The sequence below is a fragment of the Amblyomma americanum genome, chromosome 1 (genome assembly GCF_052857255.1).
Source record: "Amblyomma americanum isolate KBUSLIRL-KWMA chromosome 1, ASM5285725v1, whole genome shotgun sequence".
NCBI lineage: Eukaryota > Metazoa > Arthropoda > Arachnida > Ixodida > Ixodidae > Amblyomma > Amblyomma americanum.
In genome coordinates, this window is record NC_135497.1 from 70,584,263 (window position 1) to 70,605,326 (window position 21,064).

At 47.2% G+C, this 21,064-nt stretch overlaps 3 protein-coding genes across 3 annotated transcripts in view; all 3 read left to right on the top strand.

Annotated features, from left to right (window-relative positions):
- Positions 1–8,461, top strand: part of LOC144103847 (uncharacterized) — a 28,361-nt gene extending 19,900 nt beyond the window's left edge. Inside the window, exons 6-7 of the mRNA XM_077636582.1 lie at positions 8,340–8,386; positions 8,444–8,461. Coding sequence (XP_077492708.1) covers positions 8,340–8,386; positions 8,444–8,461 — 65 coding nt within the window. The remainder of the gene's footprint in view (positions 1–8,339; positions 8,387–8,443) is intronic.
- A 3,540-nt stretch (positions 8,462–12,001) lies between these two features.
- Positions 12,002–14,537, top strand: LOC144103924 (histone-lysine N-methyltransferase set-17-like). Its single transcript, XM_077636676.1, has 3 exons — positions 12,002–12,151; positions 13,466–13,712; positions 14,518–14,537. The coding sequence occupies exons 1-3, from the start codon at positions 12,002–12,004 to the stop codon at positions 14,535–14,537; spliced, it is 417 nt and encodes a 138-aa protein (XP_077492802.1).
- Positions 14,538–16,408: 1,871 nt separating this feature from the next.
- LOC144133290 (zinc finger X-chromosomal protein-like) lies at positions 16,409–18,878 on the top strand. The gene is made up of 2 exons (XM_077666271.1): positions 16,409–16,569; positions 18,335–18,878. Exons 1-2 carry the CDS (start codon positions 16,451–16,453, stop codon positions 18,810–18,812), a joined length of 597 nt encoding a protein of 198 aa, XP_077522397.1. The 5' UTR covers positions 16,409–16,450; the 3' UTR covers positions 18,813–18,878.
- Positions 18,879–21,064: the final 2,186 nt, after the last annotated feature.

A 21,064-nucleotide genomic window follows, 5' to 3' on the forward strand; every position in this document is an offset into this window, starting at 1 on the left:
TATAAATGTTATAATTTTTTTCACAAGTGAACAGTTCCCGAGAATCAACTTTTTCAGACAGCCACGTTTCGGTCAGGACAATCACATCGGCAAAACACGTGTCGGCTAGAGCTGACAATGAGTCTCGTTTATTTAAAATGCTGCGAATGTTAGTGACAAGAATCGTGTAATCTGGATTCGGCATTGCCTGAACGGCTCCATTTTCCTATGGCGAACCTGAGGTAGAAGTTGATGCAGGCGTACCTGATGCAAGCGGAGGAGATGCAGGCGGGGCTGTTGCGTCATTTTCAGAGGCACTCCCGCTAGGCGCTTCAACTTCGCATACGGCATCCGTGTCGGCAGAATATACGTAGCACTTGGTTAATGCGGCGAGTTGGGCGTGTTGGTACATAGTTTTCTGGAAAAGCAGCGCTGAACAGACGAGGACAGAGACGAGGCGACAAGAACGGGCGCTGAACTGACAACAAATTTTATTGAAGGGATTCACATTTATAAACGTAGTGCAGCTACCGTTCGCGCATGCTCAGGAAAGTCAGCTCTTTTGGTGAAAGGGCGATAGAGGCTGTGCTGACGCAGCCCTCTCCCAGGCTATATATCTGATTTGATTCAGCTATTTCTCTAGTCATACGTACACTGCTCTTTCTGATTATGGAGGTGTCACCGAGTGCAGGAGTACAATCTAGGCAAGTGATACAGTGACTTGCGAGGAAGCCTTCAAAATCTTTTCCCTCGCGTGCATTTTTCACGTTCAAGGCATGCTCTCTTAACCTCTCGTTCACGCATCTCCCAGTTTGGCCAACATACGTCTTTCCACAACTTAACGGAATTTTGTAAACTACACCTTCTGTGCAATCAACATAAGGCCGCCTATGTTTTTTGCCACAGCCACGCTTCTGGGTCGCCTCCGGATTAGTGATCCTGCAAAGCTTGGACAGCTTGTGAGGGGCAGAGAAGACCACTTTCACGTCGTAACGCTGGGCTACCTTTTTCAGATTGTGCGAAAGTGAGTGTATGTAAGGCATAACAGCTACCTTCTGCCTGCGCTGTGCGCGGCTATCGCACGTATGCACCTTGCTGCGCATGTGTTTTAGGCAGCTTTCAGCGACTGAAACCAGGAGGTGGTGCGGGTACCCAGCGCTAAGCAGTCTATCTGCTTGACGATTGAATGCTTGCGACATCAGATGCGGGCAGGATTTGCCGAGAGCGTTCTTGAGGCAAGACATGGCAATCGCTCGTTTAACGAGCTTGGAGTGGGCGGAGTTGAACGCCAGAAGTGGTTTGTTGGCGCGCGGTTCATAGCACCAGCAGACACCATCATCTTTAAAGTGGAACCGGATGTCTAGAAATCTAATTTGGCCATTTACTGGAAGTTCGTGGGTGAGGTCAAGAGGATTCATCACAATACCGAATGAACCCAGTACATTCTTACTGATACGTTGAAGCGCCTGCGCGTCACAGTCTAAGACAACTAAAAAATCGCCCACGTAACGAAAAACCTTGATAAAATTGCTGTCCATGGGAGAAGCGAGCAGTTGACGATCGAAAAGAGCTGACGATCACCAAAAGAGCTGACTTTCCTGAGCATGCGCGAACGGTAGCTGCACTACGTTTATAAATGTGAATCCCTTCAATAAAATTTGTTGTCAGTTCAGCGCCCGTTCTTGTCGCCTCGTCTCTGTCCTCGTCTGTTCAGCGCTGCTTTTCCAGAAAAATATACGTAGCACTTTTTGTTTACGTACAGCCTGTTGTAACGCAGGTTGTATTTATGGCCACTTGCTTTACCATAGTCCATGAGCTTTTTCCGCGAAAGCCTAGTTGCTCTGCAAAAGTCCTCCTGCATAGACACGCCTGAATTCTTCAGTTTTGTTCTCTGAGCCCAAATGCTATCTTTAACTTTGAACGACGCGAACTTCACGACGTTCGGTCGGCATTTCTTTTGAACGAAAGCTCCAAGGCGATGTGCTCTTGCAATGCCTTCATCGGTTAGTTCCAGGGAAAATGAGCTCAGAAGGCGTCTCCGTATCTTCCGCTCAGATTCCGCCCATGTTTCATCTGCTGCATCATCGACACCATAAAATATAAGATTATCTCTTCGAGACTGATCTTCAAATTCATCAAGGCATGTCCGCAGAAGATAGCTTTCATCAAGAACAGCTTTAGTTACGAAGTGTTTCACGTCAGCCCCATCCAGAAGAGCTGTAGAATCGTTTGCCTTTGCTTCGAGAGCTGCCAGTCGATGTAATGCGTCTGACACCGTGTCTTCAAGCTGCTTTTGACTAGCCTCTAGCTGTTTTTGACCGGCCTCTAGCTGTTTTTGACTGGCCTTTACCTCGCTCAAAGATGCCATTACTTCCCCAAGGCGCGATTCCATAGATTTTTTGAGGTCATTAATTGCGACTAATATATCCTCATTACCCAGGCCTTGCTTGTTAGGACCAGGGTTCGATTCTACATCACCTGACAACAAAAGCAACTTCACAACATGAATACAATCGGCAACGGAGCATCCCAAAGTGTGTGGGCATGGGACAAGCAGTAAACAGCGATTACTGGTACGCTTAGAATATAGTGAAAGGGGGCAACTAACCTGCGTAAGCAAGTAGAAGGGCTTTAGCACCATCATCGCTGCTGTCCCACGCCCACTGACGAGCGGATGCATCGGTTGACTATTTATACACGGCACGCTGGTTGATGACGATGGCGGTGCGTCTTGCTTGTCGCAGCGCGGTGGCAGCGCGCTTTCATGGTCCAACGGCGCGAAGTTCAAAGTGGCAGGACAATGACCGGCCGAGAAGAAACGGGCAGCATTTGGCAGCGATGGTTCTCCTCCAGGCAAATCCAGGCAAAAAGCAGGGAAGTTGCAGTCGATCACGAGCAACTGCGTAAGCAAGTAGAAGGGCTTTAGCACCATCATCGCTGCTGTTCCTGTGTGCGGGAAAACACAAACACGTAGAAAGGAACCTCATTACATGCATTTATATTGCGAGTGAACATTGCACCCAAGGACGGTAATGCTTTCGAATTCCCTCACGTAAGCATTCTTAAGTATCTCTGCAGAATTTTCCGACACAAACAGGTCATCGGGGATGTCAAGCAGTTTCATCAGTGTCCTGCCTTTTCCAACCTTTCGTTTTTATTTTCGTGAAGACCCAATCGCCGAGGCACACCGCAATAGTAAGCCTTCGTTCTTCACGTACGATGGGTGGCCTGAGCTCTCTTAAGAAACCAAGACGCGGTGTTTGAGCATCCAGGAGGATGCCGATAATGCCGCGATCATGGGTAAAAGTACAGCTCTTCTCGGCCTCCTCTTATTTCATGCGCTGATGTACAGTGTTTAAACGCCCAATTATTCTGCAAGCGTGGATTGTTCATTGGAGCCTGTGAAAAAGGCCTGGCTTGAGATAATGGCAAAAAAGTGGGCGTGCAATTATTATTGGAGGAGTTAAGGGTCTTTATTTTCCTCCACATAAAAAAACTGGTGCCTAAGTCTGCGATGTTTCTTGTTGAAAGGCGACAACGTTTAATCTCTTACCAAGACCTTTGCGGAGCGACTTATTTGGTATCGTTCCTGGAATATAATGTATTTGTGTAGACTGGGGAAGGTTTTGGTCCCGACTTGCGTCCAGTCCCTGGGTTTCTGCGCAGTCAGTTGTATGTGAGTTGGTGGTAGGAATAGACGCATGAGGCATTGGTGGCGGAGTGTAGTGTTGTAGATTGTGAACATGCGTTGGATTAGCGAATGGTTGGGAAGATCGGCTTAAGGCCCGCTCGGTTTGTGTAACCTAGAGATGGGTCATCCGCCAGCTGATTCCCTGCGGACGTCCAAGTCATCTTTGATGGATGTATTTGATTCGGAGATGCCCGTAACTAGCAAGAGCAATCTTTTCTTTATTCTGCTTGCAAGTAGCAGCCGACAAGCCGCCTGTGAGTCCCTCACGGTGTGGTAGAACCGGCTGGTAGAATTCCAGTTCTGCAAAGCCAGCGATATCGCAGCCACTACAGCCTCCAGTATGGTGCAGTTCTGTATGGAAAGGCTCACGAGTTCTTGGTAGCTGGGTATTTCTACGGTAGCTACAGCTGCGTTCCCACGTGGAGAGGAATATAGGGCTCCGTCTACGCTGACTGCCCTACCGCTCCTCCCTGTCATTCGTCTTATGTAATGTACTATGGTTGTTCTTCGGCCTACATGGGAGTGGGCGGACATGTCTTTGGGTATTGGAGCTGCGCGTATGCGAGCTCTATTTGTCACGGGAATGAAGGTTGTAGTGGACTGTATCCGACTCTGTATGATTTGTCTTCCCGTTTCTGTTGTGACCAGACATTCTCTTTAGGGTAGGAGAACGGCCTCTTGAATTTCTTCAAAGGTGGTGGGGAAGCCCAACGCGTCAAGCTTATCGTTGGCGGTGTATGGAGGCAGGCTGAGCACATTCCTGATTGCTGAACGGATGACGGCGTCAATTCCGTTCCGTTCACCTTTGAGGAGCGGAAAGTTGTGGAGGTTGTATGAAACTCTGCTGATGATCAGCGCTTGTGCGGGTCGCATAGTGTCCTCTTTCCGCAGTCCCTTTCGTGTTATTGCTACGCGGCGTATCATTTCCAACACGTGGCCGGTTGATGTGTTCAGAAGTTTGAAGGCGTGTGACGCTCTGCGATAGGACTGAAGCCAGATTTTAAGGATTCTGATGACTGGGATTCCTGTGATTTCTGCCCCTTGAAGTAGAATTTTTATTTGTTCTTGGGTGGGTGCGGCAGTTGTATCCTTTCATGCGGTTCCCTTCGAATTTCTGCGGAGAGCACTGAGCCGCATTGCCTGGCTATATGCTCTACGCAGGCGGCGCCTTGTTGGAGGGATTGTTCTTGTCGACACAGTGATGTCGTCGGCATGCAGGGGGAATTCAATATTTTGTATAAACTGTAATGCCTTGGCGACCGTTGCCATGGCGATGTTAAATAGGAGGTTTGAGATAATCGAAACTTGTTCGGCGACCGTTGGGTTGAACTTTGACCTTAAGAACATCCGATGGCGGGATGTGGAGCCACGTGGTGGCATCCGATGGTGGGGGGGGGGGGGGGGCGTAAGACCACGTGGTGAACGTCATAGCCACGTGGTCGCGTGGGTATATATAGAACGGCTGTCACGAGCGTGTAGCGAAGCTGCCATGGACGAGCCTCGAACGCTTAACAAGCCTGCTTGCTTTTCGCTGAATTCCTGGCTTAGCCAATTTAAACCGTTGCCAATATTTTTAAGAGCGATAGCTTTTACTCATCATGTTTCGAGATTTCGTGGGGTCTCTTACCACCCTGAGATCAAAGCACCATCTGTGGCTGCAACTAGAAAACAGCGCGTCTCACATTGAGACCTGTAGCGTCATCTAAAATACCACTATAGATACAACCACCTGCCGCGCGCCAATGATGTCGTGACGCTGCAAATGGTGGATAGAGTTGTAACTATGTGAGAATGACGTCAGGGGACGATATGGTGGTGGTGGTGATAGTGGTTTTATTAAAAATAATAATAATAATAATAGTAAAAAGGAAGGAAAAGATTTTTGCTAGCCCCGGCATCTGCCATCGATACTGAAGCACCTGAGCTGGGGCAGCGGAAATAAAGGACAGCAGGCAGAATGGAGAAATGAAATTAAAGAGGTGAGGGGACAGGAAGAGAGGATAGGGGGAGAAGTAATATGTACAAATTATATACACAATAAGAAATGTGTCCAGGTTATGCGCGTGATTAGTTCATTTAAAAAGTATTAAATCACACACGCGCACAGCACTGTGTTGGTTAGAACTGGAGTGGGGCGTCCAGTTATTAATCGTTCAAGGTAGAACTCGCGGAGCGTTCGATGGTGGCATAGTTACGGTTTCTCGATTTTAAGATGGCAGCCATTAAATATTGTTGTGGCCTCTCAACCCTTTTCCCCTTCCCCCCAAAAAATATCTAAAGCGGGTAGGAAAACTCTTGCTACGGGACAGCTTCACATGCATGTATTCGGTCTCCTATATGTACAGCGACAGCGGGCACCCATCCGGGAACAGTTGTATGCCGAATTTGGTAGGCAAATAGAACTCTATGGGTTGTGATATAGAAATAAAACCGCAATTAAATAATAGGTAAACATTGTATACATGCAATTACTAATTGTAGCATTACCATATCGCACCGCAACCCAAATTCTTGGCCTACCTTGATCCCCCAAACGATGCTAACTCCGTTATGAAAGTATCCTGAGTGTGTGCAACTCGACAATGGGTAGAGGTGCACCGTAATTTCTCTGATAGATGGCGCTAGGCGGCGATAGTTCAGCTAGGCTCCGTGCGTACACGCGTAGCCAATCATGGTGGCAATCTACCGAGTTTCAAAGGGTATTACATTCCGTTTCTCGAAACGAATGGCGCGTTCTTCTCTGCTTTGTTCATTTAGTAAACCAAACGGCTAACGCTCGTTACTTCAACGTCTTCCAGACGGTGGCGGCCTTTTTTACCACCCAGGTAAAAGCGCGATCAAAAGATATTCGAACAGTGCAGCGGGTAGGCGCCACGTTGTTTGTATTTCTTTCCATTGCGATAGGACGCGCACTGGAAGGTTAATGCAGTGCGAGCACGATAGAAAACCGGTGATTGTTCATGGTCCGTGCTCACAGCCCCGAGCACGCGGTCTTGTCATTTTTTTTTTGTTACACGAGAGTTGACCGGGTTCGCCTGAAATAACTGTAGTCGCACGAAGGTGTTTTCATTTTGTTGAAAATTGTCCTAAACTTTTCAGAGACCTTATCATGAAGGTTCGTAGTAACAGTTTTAGTTTCAACGCAGCCTAGAGTGGAGATGGCTCTCACCTTCGTCGACCTCCGAGCACACTGTTGCTCTCCACCATCACCGAGCTGTATTTACCAGTGCGAGGTCGCCCCATAAACATGTAGAGTTTACCGAGAGTCTTTTGTGTAATGACATCCTGTTCTGCGTGCTCGCCGTCATGCCAACCGCGTGACAATAGTTACGAGACGACAGTGCATTGAAGCACAAAGACGTGAAGGGTTATCGCGGTCTGTTTTGGTTATCTCTGAGACGTAGTTCCGTGCAGACCTCCATTCTAAAAATCGGAGCTGGTGTGGGAGAAGGACGTCCTTTGCCATTCTTACACGCCAAAAAATTGAATACGCTGCTATTAAGCCGAATCGTATCAGATAAAATCAGTCTATTTCAAACAAAAAGGCTCACGTGACGTTCTAAGAAAAAGTTCCGAGAGTAGCGACTGGCCTAATTCTTGCGCTATATGGTTTGGATCTCCACAAAAGGTGGGAACAGATCAACTGAAAAATGTACAGGGGTGCGCTGTAAGGTTTATAGTCACAAACTAACTCGCTCCCCAAATTTATGAATGGCAAAAACTCAAACCTATTAGTGATTTACGTAAAGCTGGCCTGCTATCAGGTAATAATGCTGAGCTACAAAGGTGCCCCTCTCGCTTAATTCAGTTTTTACTTAAGCACAAGCGCTCGCCATCAGCTCAATTACAGCATAGCTACATATTTTGCCCAATAAAATCATTCTTTTTGCTATTTTCCATGAAGGCTTAGGGAGTGGAATATTTTCGTTCTAAATGTTGAGTGATGAGAGGATCCATCAGAATATCATCAAGGAAATATTTGTTTTAATTCTTGTGCGTGTTTTAACGTCAACTCTCTTTTAAGTTTTGTAAGCAGGTCTTTTTAGCGTTAATAAAAGGCTTGCTGTCAAGGTAGATGTAAACAATTTCCATCTGTTCTGTGCCCTGCTTTTCTGGATGCGGTTAAGATGTCTGCAGAATTATGTAAAGAAATATTTCACAGCGACCTCTAATCACATAGTGTTGTTATTCCGACAGCGTTAAAAGGAGGCTAATTATGCCTTAACCGGCAGTGGCGTAGTTTCCAGTGTGGTGACGTCACTTCTCTCCAGCCAATGCCAATATCTGGCGCGGTGACATCACTTTCCTCCAGACATTCAGCGAATTTTAAGACCGACGGCGCAATTTTGTTTCCGATTAGGCTTCTAATATTATTGCATTAAATATTGCACCAGTAAAGCACGCTTAGGCAACGAACAAGTCCCGCCGCAACGTCCGCGACATAGGAATGACAGATCAGACTCCGTAAACTTGCAAGGACATTGACCCCATAAGAGCTGGTGGTGCGCTTGACGCATGTGTAACAAGATGGCCGAATTATGTCGTTATAGGTGATAAATGCACGGGGTGTATTTTGTGCAAAGCGGCTTCGTGTAAGCATCGCACATTTAGAATTTGCGCCTGCGGTTTTTCCCACACCTTATTGATGTCCTCATGCATTTCGTCCAAGGTGTTCCCACTGGAGAAGAGGAACCTATGGTTGTCGAGCCCAGTGAGGTGAGGACAGCATTCCATCTTCACACTGCCCTTTTTGCCTTGATCTGCATTGCATAGCCATACCTGAAGGCCTGAGCTGGTGTTTAATGCTTAATAAATTTGGTTTTATTTTGTTTCTATTGGGGTTTAACGCCCCAAATAGACTAAGGCTATATGAGGGACGCCGTAGATAAAGGCTCCGGAAATGTGGACCGCGTGGGGTTCTTTAACATGTACTTATATCGCACAGTACACAGGCCTCTACAATTTCGTCTCCATCGAAATTCAACCGCCGCGGCCTGAATCGAGCCCGCGTCTTTCAGGTCAGCAGCTGAGCGCCATAACCACTGAGCCACCGCGGGGCGCTTAGTAAATTGTGTGGGCCATACAAATATCATCAGGTCTGAAGGCGTCCAGTTTTAACTTCTGGATTAATGTTGAACAATCAGGCTTCAATGTGTGGCACCAAAATTTCGGCGGATGGGCGTTTTGAACTTCATGAGCTTCCTTAAGTCGGTACACGCGGCATGACACAATCCCGGGATCTTTGGTCGGCCTTCTGCCACCGTAATGAATGCGTTGCAATGGCATATCCCCCGCCAAGTTATTGCTGCTGCACGTGCACATCCTGCGCGCTAATATACAATGCCTCTAGACTGTTTTCGATTGTCAGTGTGACTGTTGTGGCAACGACTTTCTTCAGACTATTCGGAGTTCAGGCCTGCGTATTTGTGCAGAACGGAAAACTCGTGCATGAATTAAATGTGCCAGTCGGCCTTCCGGACGAGAGAAGAGACAGCGCTCACTACCCGTAGTTCGCGGGTGTAGTAAGGGATTTAAAAAGACGGTTTTGTGAGATACAGTGATCGCTTATAAGCGGTCATGCCGGCTACGTTGGCGCACGCCATGAAACGAGCGTGATAAATTAACCAATGCGGTTATTTTCTTAGATTTCCTCATTGTTTTTGAGTTTACCCGGTAGTTGTTAGCTGCAATTAGCATTGCTTAGTGCGGCCTCAGTGCATCGAACATTTATCATCAGTAGAAGTGGGCAAATATCGGAAATCTTTAGATAGCTGATCGGATGCCCTTGTATTAATTTCGCTGAGCGAATCAAGTAGTACATTTTCGAAATGCTTCCAAACGAATCGACTACGCTCTTAGGTTTTCGAGTAGTTTTCGAATATTTGGCAGCAAGTGCAAACAGAGACGTCGTGGTTACCTTTTTTTTCCGAAGACTGTTGTTTAAAAAATCATTTATACACAGAAATTCTGGACAAAAGCATTTTTGAGCGAAAAACATTTTATGATCGCATTTTTTACATTATGTAAGACCACTATACCAATAAATGTATCCGCAGGTCGTCCGACCGAAGGAGACTCAGAGCGAATGCCCGCCTGCGCCAGAATATATGCTTCCGGACTACGGGGAGGCTCCTGGTAGCGGAAGGCTGGATCAGCCCAAAGGGCCGGCCTCAAGCGAAGAGCGGCGTGACGAAGAACGTAAGCTTACGATTCGCGATTGACACATGACTGGAAGACAGGCCTGCATAGAGGAGTGCATGTAGTTATTCATACCGCAGTATTTTGAAGAAAGAAATTGTATTTTTTTATACAGACCTGGCCTTTTTAGTTACGTGGTTTAGCAAAGGAGTTGCTACGCTTTCGTTCTTTAACCATCTAAAAATATGCCTCAAATCCTTTTTTGTAGCTTCCGGTGGAAGCGGAATGGTTGCCCGTGTGGACACCGCATTAGCCGACGTGGAGAGGGAGGTAAGCGAAGCATACACGGACGTTTACAATAGCTTTCTTGGCATGCTTTGGCAGGTGCTCATTATTTCTAAAAGGTGCAATCGCGGCCCAGAATGAACTAACCAAGCAGTAAAGCACTGGCATCGCACGGCGGATGACGGCACTCGTTAATTAAAAGAGTATATGCTGCCAAATATCAATGCGATATCATTAGTGTTTACGTAAGAAGTAGAATCCGCCATAGATTTCAAAAATTCGGTGATTAGCCGAGAGTGGTTACGTGATCTTGTGACGTCATCGCAACGTGCCCGCCACGTTGTGAGCACAGCTTTCTGCAGCTAGTAGCCCGAATATGGCGGTTGGTGCACCGACAATTTCAAAGAAAATGACGCAAACACGCACAAACATTGCACCAGAAACTGTAGCAGATGTGATTTAATCCTTTCCCATTCCACTTTAAAGTTGGCTTTAGCTTCCCCAGAGTTTCATTATTTCCGTATTCTAACTGGCAAAACTGTCTTTCCATTTACTATACATAGGTCTCCTAGCAGAATTCGATGATTCTGTATTCCGGATTCGTCCTTACTATGCTTGAGTGCATGAAATGCACCACTAACACGCGCAGCGAAATGTTTCCTTTCGGCACCTTTAAAACAGTGAGAATCGAGAGATGGGGGGCTGGGAGATGGCTGACATCGGCAAACAAAAAAGGGAGGGGACACAAATCATTGTGTCTGGTTCCTTCATGTTTTTGCGCTAAGGAACTGCGTGCGAATTACCCACTAGCCCGAATCATCACCGTTCTAAGCCTCCCGTAGAAACTCTGGGTAACATGCTACATGTACGAAGTGGTTTCTGAAGCAGGGCAAGCCATTTAACCTCTTGGAACTTTATTCAGCTTGATGCAGAAGCTACAACTCCTTGTCTATACCAAATGTCGCTCTCCTCGCAGGATTCGATGATTCTCTATTACGGGTGCGTCCTCATTTTGCTTGATTGCATGAAATTCCGCACTAACCAGCGCAGTACAATTTTTCCTTTCGGCACCTTTAAAACGGTGAGAATCGGGAGATGGGGGCTGTCGCGGCCGCCGCTGCCTCCTTTCCCCACGGTAGCAAGTTCTTCTTAAGGCATACGGCTGAACCTCGTTGTAACTATGTTGAAGGGCTCGGCGGTTACTTCGTTGTAGCCATAGTTTCTTCATAGCCTGTGTTGACCGAAGTTCCAACGGGAATCGACATTGCTTCGTTATATCCGTTGTTTCCTTATAAACAGTTTCGTTTTAACGAGGTTCGGCTGTATTTTGATTGCTTTCTCGGGATATGCACGATGTAAATTGGATCAATCTTGAAAAAAATCTCAAGTACATTTGAAAAACGTAACGATACCTGCTTGAACTCAATACTCAGTCATAAAATTGATCACCTGATGTGAGTGCGAAATCACCCGCCAAATCATAGTGCCCGCCCATTTATGTGCTATATATATACTTAACCACCACTCCGTGTACACGTTTTCATGCGTTTTGGGTGGGCACAAGCTTTCGCCGGTGCAGCTATCTGTACCACACTTCAGAAACGCCAACTTTACTCTTCTGGCGGGCTGCACGAGTGAACCCATTTTTACACGTACGGTGTTTTTTTTCTGGTCGAGAAGGTGGGGGGGGGGGGGTGGTATACCGGTCACTTAATCGCAAATTCACGCCGGGATGAGGAAGGCGACCGTGATTACGGCGCGAAACAGTTCAATCCTAGCTTTAACAGTCAGCGCTGTAAAATCTAACCTGTATGCCCGAGCCCCCACTTTGCAGTAGAGCGGCTGGAGAACACGGCGGAATAATATACGCAGGGGAAATCGGAAGATCAAAGTCTCGTCGGTAAGAGCATGCTCGAATTCCTGACCTCGGGCAAGTCCACAATCAAGGGTGCCCCGGTGGGAGTGTTCACGTTGAAGGCGCTGCCCAAGGGACTGCACTTCGGCCCGTACCACGGAGTCAAGGCGGACGGCATCGAAAATGGCGGCTGCACCTGGCCGGTAAGCTTGCCCGGCCAATGTGTAGAACACTCAGACTCAGGTTGTAAAGGCTCTTATAGACAACGTTCGAAACAACGGGGCTATAACTGCACTACGCTACTCGCATTGTTACTCTGCCCCGGACTTGCAAGTGCATTCGAGGTGAGTTTTTTCTTTGGGACAGGATATGCTGCAATACGTGCCATTGTTGTGTGAGAGGGAAAGATTGCAGCGGATGACTACAATTGCAAACCGCATATCTAGAATTCAACGAACAGGCGTACTTTCCAACATCATTGTATTGTACTGTTTAGCAGCACTGACAGGCCGCGTTATTATAAGGTTAGAGGAAAAACAGAAAAAAATGTATAACAATGTTCACCTATGGTTTTCATTGCCTCGCCATTTTGCCAAACATCTTTGGCACGCGAAAAGTTAGACATAACCATGGGACATCGCTGAGCCACCCGATCCCCCGTTAGGGGCCTTTTTATTTTTCTGAAAAAATTTCGCGAAATCTCAGGTATGGCTACCATTGCTTGTGCACGCTAAACCGTCCCGCTCGCAGTACAAGAGTCGCACTCGCAGACCAAGCTGGAAGCTTTAGCGTAAGCTGAAGGTTAAGCTAAAAGGTGCAAAAAAATTATTCATTTCAAGAAGAATAATAATTACTCTTGAAATGAACTCCACTATCCTGGACAAGCTGAATGCAGTAGCATTCTTGCACCTTCAAGGAAGCTGATCTTGGTTGTTTTATATCGCTGACGATGACACTACACGGACCGCAGTGTTTGGTAGCCCGGGCTGTCGTGTTTTTTTTTCGCCAAATAAGTTGTCAGTAGACCAAAATACCTTGTTCCATGGTGCTCTTTGGCATCTGAAGCCCTTGCGCCATTAAAATTTAAAATCATCATCATCAAAATAAGTTGTATATTTTTAGTTCCATATTTCCAAAATCACTCTGGCGGCGCCAGATGGCGCCAGATACCCGGCAGGCTGCGCGCGTGTCTGTAGCATCCGGGCCAATCATGCGTGCTCGCAAGGGGTGGGTATGCTTCTGGTACTTCGGTAACGGTAACAGGGTACACGGTACGCTAACAGTGTCTCGATGGCCACATAAACCACCCATTTAGCTGCGCTCAGTGGCTTTACAGTGGATAGACTGGTCGGTTCGAAGGCCTTAGAAATGCCCATGTGATAGAGGTATAAGAATAGAACACGGAATACTGGCCTGTTACCTGACATTTAAAATTTCCGCCACGTTTTCTTGCGCCTGTTGTTTCACGTTAGTACGATCCCTTAAAAATTATACTGTTTAACCGCTGCGTTCCGCAGGTGCGCCGATGTGGAGAGTTCTTCGTGGTAGACGGCCGCCCGGAACAGCGCAATCACTGGATGAACGACGTGAACTACTCGCCCAGCAAGCGCTCACAAAACCTCGAGGCCTCACTCGTGAACGGCGACATCTACTACCGCACACTAAGGAAGGTGGACCCCGGAGAAGAGCTGCTCGTTGGATATTCAACGTCGTTCACCAAGAGATTGCTCGGGAACACTACAGGACGAGGGGCGTTGAACGAAGGTGAGAAGAAGCTTGTCCTGCACTCCTTAGCTTTTAGATAATAATCGGTTGATAGCGTATGCAAGCTGCGAACATGCCTGATTCATCATCATCAGCCAGACTACACCCACTACAGGGCAAAGTCCTCTCCCATGTCTCTCCAATGAACCCTATCCTTCACCAGCTGCGCTCACCTTATGCCTGCAAACTTCTTAATCTCATCCGCCCACCTAACCTTCGGCAGCCCCCTGCTAGGCTTGCCTTCTCTTGGAATCCACTGCGTTACCCTTAATTACCAGCGGTTATATTGGCTTTGCATTACATGCCCTGCCCAAGCCCTTTTCTTCCTCTTGATTTCGACTACGATATCATTAACGCGCGTTTGTTCCCTCACCCACTCTGCCCGCTTGCTGTCTCTTAACGTTACACCTACCAATTATCCTTCCATGGCTCGCTGCATTGTCCCTAAATTAAGTTAAACATTTTTCGTTAGCCTCCCCGTTTCTGCCCCGTAGGGGAGTACCGGGAAGATGCAACTGTAGTATACTATTCTCTTGAGGGATATTGGTAAACTGTCGTTCATGATCTGAAAGAACCTGCCATATGCACTCCACCCCATCCTTATCCTTCTAGTTATTTCCCTCTCATGATGCGGATCAGCTGTCACTGGCTGTCCTAAGTTCCTTTACCACTTCCAGCCCCTTGCTGCCACTTGTGAACTGCTGTCCCGTATTTGACTGTTGAACAGGACTTTGTTTTTCTGGATGTTAATTTTTAGACCCAACGTTCCGCTCTGCCTGTCTAACTCATTGATCATGACTCGCAGCTCACCTCCTGGGTGACTGAGCAAGGCAATATCATCAGCGAATCGCAGATTTTTTAGGTATTCTCCATGAAGTCTTATCCCCAACTGCTCCCACTTCATGCCTCGCAAGACCTCTTGCAAACAGGCGGTAAATAGCATTGGAAGATTGTGTCTCCTTGCCTGACGCCCCTGATTATTGGAATTTTCTCTCTGACTTTGTGGAGGACTATGGTATCTGTGCAGATGCTATATATAGCTTCCAGTTTTTTTATATATTAGGCCCTTCTACACCCTGATTCCGCAATGCCTGTATGAATGCTGAGATTTACACCGAGAAACACGCTTTCTCGTAATCAATGAAGGCTATACATATTCGTTGGTTATTTCTTGCGCATTTTTCTATCACCTCATTAGTAGTGGGAATATTATATTTTGAGGAGTATCATCTCCGGAAGCCTGCCTCATCATGTGGTTAATTGAAGTAAGTACCTTAGTCAATACCTTGTAGGCAGCGGAGAGTAAACTGATCGGCTTGTAATTTTTCAAGTCCTTGGCGTTTGCTTTTTTAAAGAATTAAGATGATATTTGCGTTGTTCCAAGATTCTGGTATGCTCGAGGTCATAAGGCGTTGCGTATACAGGGTGGTTGGTTTTCTAGCACAATCTCTCTTTCATCTTTCAACAGATCTGCAGTGACGTGATCCTCATCAGTTTCTTTTTCCCTTTGCATATATTCCTAAGGCTTTCTTTGCTTTCTCTTTCGTTATTGACGGGATGACTCATTGTTGCGGGCTACTGACTCTCTCATTAATGTTGTGATTACATTTACTACTTTATATATTTGTACAGAACACTTCGGCTACTTTAACTATCTTATCTATGTTGCTAATGTCATTGCCCTCCTTGTCTCTTAACGTATACATCTGGTTTTTAACCATGCGTAGTTTCCTCTTCACCGCGTTTAGGCTGCCTCCGTTCTTGAGAGCATGCTCGATTCTCTCCGTATTAATCTTCCTTATGTCGGCTACCCCCCCTAGCGCTCATTTTTTAACTTCGATAGCTCTGCTAGTTCTATTCTGCCGGTAGGCTAATGCGCCAGCATGCTTTGGCGTTTCTTAATCAGATTTCTTATTCTGTCGAACTGTCCTACCACCTACTTCCAGTGCGCACTCCGTAATGACAGCTGTCAGATTATCGTTCACTGTTTGTACATTAAGATTGTCTTCATCAGTTAACGGTGAATATCTGTTCCCCAGCGATATCCTGAATTCCTCTAGTTTCCCTCTTACTCCTAACTCGTTAATGAACTTCCTCTTCACTAGCTTCGTCCGTTCTCTCTTGAAGTCTAAGCTAATTCGATTATGCCTGATTATGAACACTTTGAAAGTCCGCAGGGACGGCGGACCTTTCTTTTCGACGACATCTAGGCGACAGTTGAAGGAGCAATGACACATTGCCTAATAAGCATGAAGACTAAACTGTGGATAAAAGAGAATGGGTGCTTGCTTTTTAGGTATATATCCTTAGTGCATGAAAGGGACCTCAGCATTGTGAGAGAACTCCTCATTTGATTTGTGTGTACCGGTGCGAAGCTGGTCGATAGCGCTTCCAGAAAAGGCACTGTCTTTCTCTATTTAATGTTTACATTACCTATTCACTGATTTGTGCGGGTTAGTACCGTTTCGCTACCTTTGCATCGCGAATAGCCAAATATTTAAATACAACCTACTATTCTATTACTCTCTTAAAGAAGCTGCCATGCACCTAATTGATACTAAGGGACTGGTGTGAAATATTACTGCTGCTGGCCTTTTGCTCTCTGCCACGGTACACATTAAGAAACACTGAATTCAGTTCTTCACTCTACATGTGCTCATTCGCTCCTCCCACTGCTCGGTTCTTTTTCAGGGGACGTCAGTATCGTTCCTTTGCACAGCCTGTTTCTCGCCTGTGGGATGTGCGGCGACCTCTTCACTACGCAGTACAAGATGGAAATGCATACCCGGTGGAAACATTGGCGTAGCAAGAAGGGAATCCACCAATGCACGCACTGCACCTTCACGAGCACTCGCAAGTAAGCCTTACACCGTTTTATAGCACCGTTCCTTGCCTTACGCCATCGTGGCTAGTTAACTGGAGAGATGTCCTTTCTGATGACGAGCCACCTTTTCAAGCCGTAAATATTTTAAAGAAGCACAAATCGTCAAGTCGCCCTACAAATACAAAATTAATGCTTGAATGCAACGATTTTCGGACACAGCATAACGCCGTCATCAGCATGACTAGCAGCAGTAGCACACTCGAAAGTGCCCCTTCGCGCTTGTTGTGCGAGTTTTGTGTTCATTTTCCATCAAGAAACACTGCCCGCTTTTTTCCAGTAAGCTAACAATTACTGTACAAACGATCCTGACGGTCGCCCTGATTGCGTTCGCTCTATCCGAAGTTCGTAGTGAGTGAACTTCTAATATTAGACCCAAATTATCAAATCAGAAAAACAATACACATATTTTAAAAACTTAGTTTGTGAGTTATGTGCGTCTGATACTTGACAGCAAGCCCGATAAAAGTGCATTCTCAGCTGTACACGGTGGTCACTTGCACTTTAGAGGCTTTGCCCAGCTGGCACGCCCTTACGCAGTGATGGGCGTTGTATGCCTTAACCCGTTGGCTCACGCTTCGCCGGCGAGTTTTCGTAGTTTTAATGCTGCCTTTTGTTGCTTTTTTGGGGGTCTCGAAGTTCCCTTCAGAGCGATGCCACTGGGGCTGGGCGGCGCTCTTGGCCATCCGCGGTCACGGGAAGCGCGAGTTTTTTTACAGTGGGGTCGAGTTCACGGAGCCTCCTTGTTCGCCCTAAGCGAGTTGCACGGCCGCAGCTGTTCGTTATATCTGAGACGCGGTGCCATTACTCTTATACACATTTTTGCGGTATCGCCAACGCCATTTGTAATAAGCGAGTGTTCATTATAACCGTTGCCGTTATTTGCTGTCTCCTGTGCATAGAAATTGTTAGTCTTAAGCCGCTGCTGCGGTGTCAGAATTGAGCGAATCTCCCGTGCACGAAATGACCCGGCTGGTGCTTTTGGTATCGGCCTCTCTCGAGGAGTGACGCAAGTGTACGAGCCGCCCGCCAAATCTGGTTGCCTCGTGCCCAGCTCATCATGAGCGCTGACCTTTATTGGATGCTATAGAATTGAGTTAGACATTGCGCGTGTGTGTATTTCAGTACTTGCAGAGCTGAACTGAGCTGTGGTGCCTCAGACACTGCTCTATAAGCCTGATTAGCATTACTGCTGAGTCGCTCACATTACAACTGAAGTACAGGTATACCAAGGTTCGCTTAGCGAGGACATAGGAAGACAACGCCAACAGGAGCGGAAAGAGAGTAAGTGAGAGACGTTAAGTCATGTGGAAGAGCTGCGTCAGAAACAGGCAAAATGCGCCTGACACCAGCGGCAGTGATATAGGTGGAAGGTGCGAACGTCATTGGCGAAATCGTAACCTTGAAAGAGATGTCCAGACATAACTAGACACCTTTAACCTACCTTGTACCGGGTTACCTTTACCGAAGTACCGGAAGACCGCTCACTGCTGATGAGCGCGCGCTGATTGGTCCCGGTGATACATGCGCACGCGCAGCTGCCGGGTAGCTGGTGCCATCTGGCACCGTTAGTGGGATGTGCGATGTGCATTGGCGGCGCAGGCTCCCGGTACAACGGTACGGAACCGCTTACGGTAACATGGTACGTGATATGCTAAAGGTGTCTACTAACGCAGGCATCCGGAGCAGATTTTCGTAGTCGTGTGGTAATTCTGCTTATACTTACCCTTCATGCACGCAGGGCTGATATCATCAGGCACGAGCGTACCCACGTTGACAAGCGAAACTCCGTGTGTAATTTGTGCCAGAAGAGGTTCTCCCGGCCTGACAATCTCAAGGTTCACATGATGATCCACACTCGTGACAAGCCCTACGAGTGCAGCCAGTGTGGCAAGAGATTCAGGGAACGCGCCCATGCAAGAAGGCACGAGGAGGTCATACACTCGCGCCGGTACCCGCTGCACTGCCCACGGTGCGGGGCTGGTGCCGAGGACGTCACCAAGCTCAGGCGCCACACATGCAAGCAGCTGGGCACGACGGAGGGCAAAGAAGGTTTCAAGCGGGGTCGAGGACGGCCACGCTTAATGGCAGACGGAACGGCGCCAACGGTGCGACCGCGGAACACAACGGAGGGTGCGCCGCTGCAAGGAGGAGTGAAGCGGGGCCGAGGTCAGCCACGTAAAGCTCTAGCGCAAGATGCGTCAAAGCCGAGACCGTAGAAGCTTACGGGAGTTGTACTACCGCAGCAAGGAGTGAAGTCAGGTCAAGGTCGACCGATTAAAGAGGTAGAGCAAGATGCGTCAACGAAGTAGCGAGATGTAGCGGTCTGTACTGAGTAAATAACCTTTTTCTCACATACACTTTACGTCTTCTTTCCTCAAATGAAGAGCAAAAGGAAGTCAAACATTGATGCAAAAGACGAAGCCGTAGACAAGGCCCCAGAATGTGATTACAACCGATGACCGTTTGTCTGGACAATGAAGGGAAGGTTATATGTGGAGCCTTCCAGGGGATCCGGAACTTATTGTTTGTGAGTGGGGGGCACGATGGATGATTCCAGAAATATGAGTGATGCCTTTGTAGATTTGCACAAGGTCAGCCGAAAGTCATGGGCAGAAATTTTGCCGCAGAAGGAAAATACGCGTTGACGTTAGCCTGCAGCTTCCTTCGTGTGCCAAAGCTGGTGCTCATCCAATGTCAAAGCAGTACAACTAGTTACAGCGTGATGTTTGTGGGACCGAACGTTTTGTGCCCGACCCTGAGGACGCGCCGAGCCCTGGCCCCAGAAGTGAAGACGCTGAACCAGGGACCTAATCGGTTTTTCTAGATTTAAACGCTTATTGGCATCATCAGGTCATTTGTCCTCGGGTTGATCATCGTCATCATCATCAGACTGACTAAACCCACTGCTGATCAAAGGCCTCTCCTATATCTTTCCCCATCCTTTCCCAGCTGCATCCACACTTTTCCTGCAAACTACTTAATCTCATACGCTCACCTAACCTTCTGCCGCCCCCTGCTACGCTTGCTTTCTCTTAGAATCCACTCCGTTACCCGTAAGGAACAGCTGTTATCTTGCCTCGCATTACATGTCCCGGCCAAGCCCATTTGTTCCTCTTGATTTCGACTAGGATGTCATTAACCCGCGATTGTTCCCTCACCCACTCTGCCTTCTTCCAGTCTCTTAAAGTTACACCTATTATTTTTTTTCTTTCCATGGCTCGCTGCGTTGTCCTTAACTTGAGGGTAACCCTTTTCGTGAGCCTCAATGTTTCTGCCTCGTAGTTTAGTAGCTGTAAGATATAATTGTTGTACACTTTTCTGATTGTGAAGCTGATCACGAAAGCGACGAAGAGGGCAGAGAAACTTTTCGGTACCAGCTTCAAACGTGGGCAGTAGAAACTGCATCTTCGGATGCCGCGGTCACGTCGCGTTTGGAAGTGCTCTGCAGCCACAGGTGTTTTGCTCCCCGACGGAGGGCGGAGCAAATAGCCTATGCACAGCCGAGACGGAATTTGAATTGTTTGGTACGTGGCCGGATATCAAGTGCGAATGCCGGCCCAAGTAAGAACCAATCACTTTCAGACCTCTGTCCAACCATCCACCGACATTGCCTCGGTAACCGATGGCAAGCTGTATTATTGCGGCTTTGTCTTGGATGCCTCTCCTTTTTACTCGTGTAAACTTGAGAGCTTCGCGGGGAATATTAAGCAGCCTTTACACACTCTCCTGCCGCTGGCTCATGGCCTGCTCGATATTGAACGTCAATCAAATCCAGCAAGCCATGAGCCAGCTGGAAGCCACTGGAGGCGGATGTAGCAAATGCTTAGTTTTCACCGCGAATCTTTGCCTCTTGCTTCAATGTATAGGCGCTGTAAAAAATAAGAACCACTCAGGGTGAACGTCTACGTAACTATAAAAAGTTTTATTGCACGAAGAATACATAACTGTTGTGCACTGCTTTTATTTATGCAGGTAACGCACTCATTATGGCAGCAATCTTTCACTCCATCACTTCGTTCACACTGTACAAACTTCAAGTGCGATTTTTGACACGGCAGAAATAGAAGTCGACTTTATTTGTACATGAACATAGAAAGCCCGAGAGAACAAGGTGAAGGAGCAGGCGCAAGCGAACGCACCGGCCTAGTTTATATCTTGTCAGCTGCAGAATAGTGGGAGCAATTATGTTATGTGTAGAAAGAAAGCCAGTGAAACCACCAAAACTCCTCTGCAGAGATGCTTCACACATTGCACACCGTTGTAGCAAGGTGGGAATGCTCTTCGGCCAATAGAAAACAGTTGGAAAGGAGACATAGGAGTGCCCATATGTTCAGTCTCCAACGATGCTGAAAACTTTCCAGTCAACAGCTCTCTGCAGCTTCTGAGTGGAAGCCAAGATGACCATTAAACTTCACTTCCTTTTGGAAGCCAAGATGACCATTAATCTTTTTCTTTTGCTATGTCACTG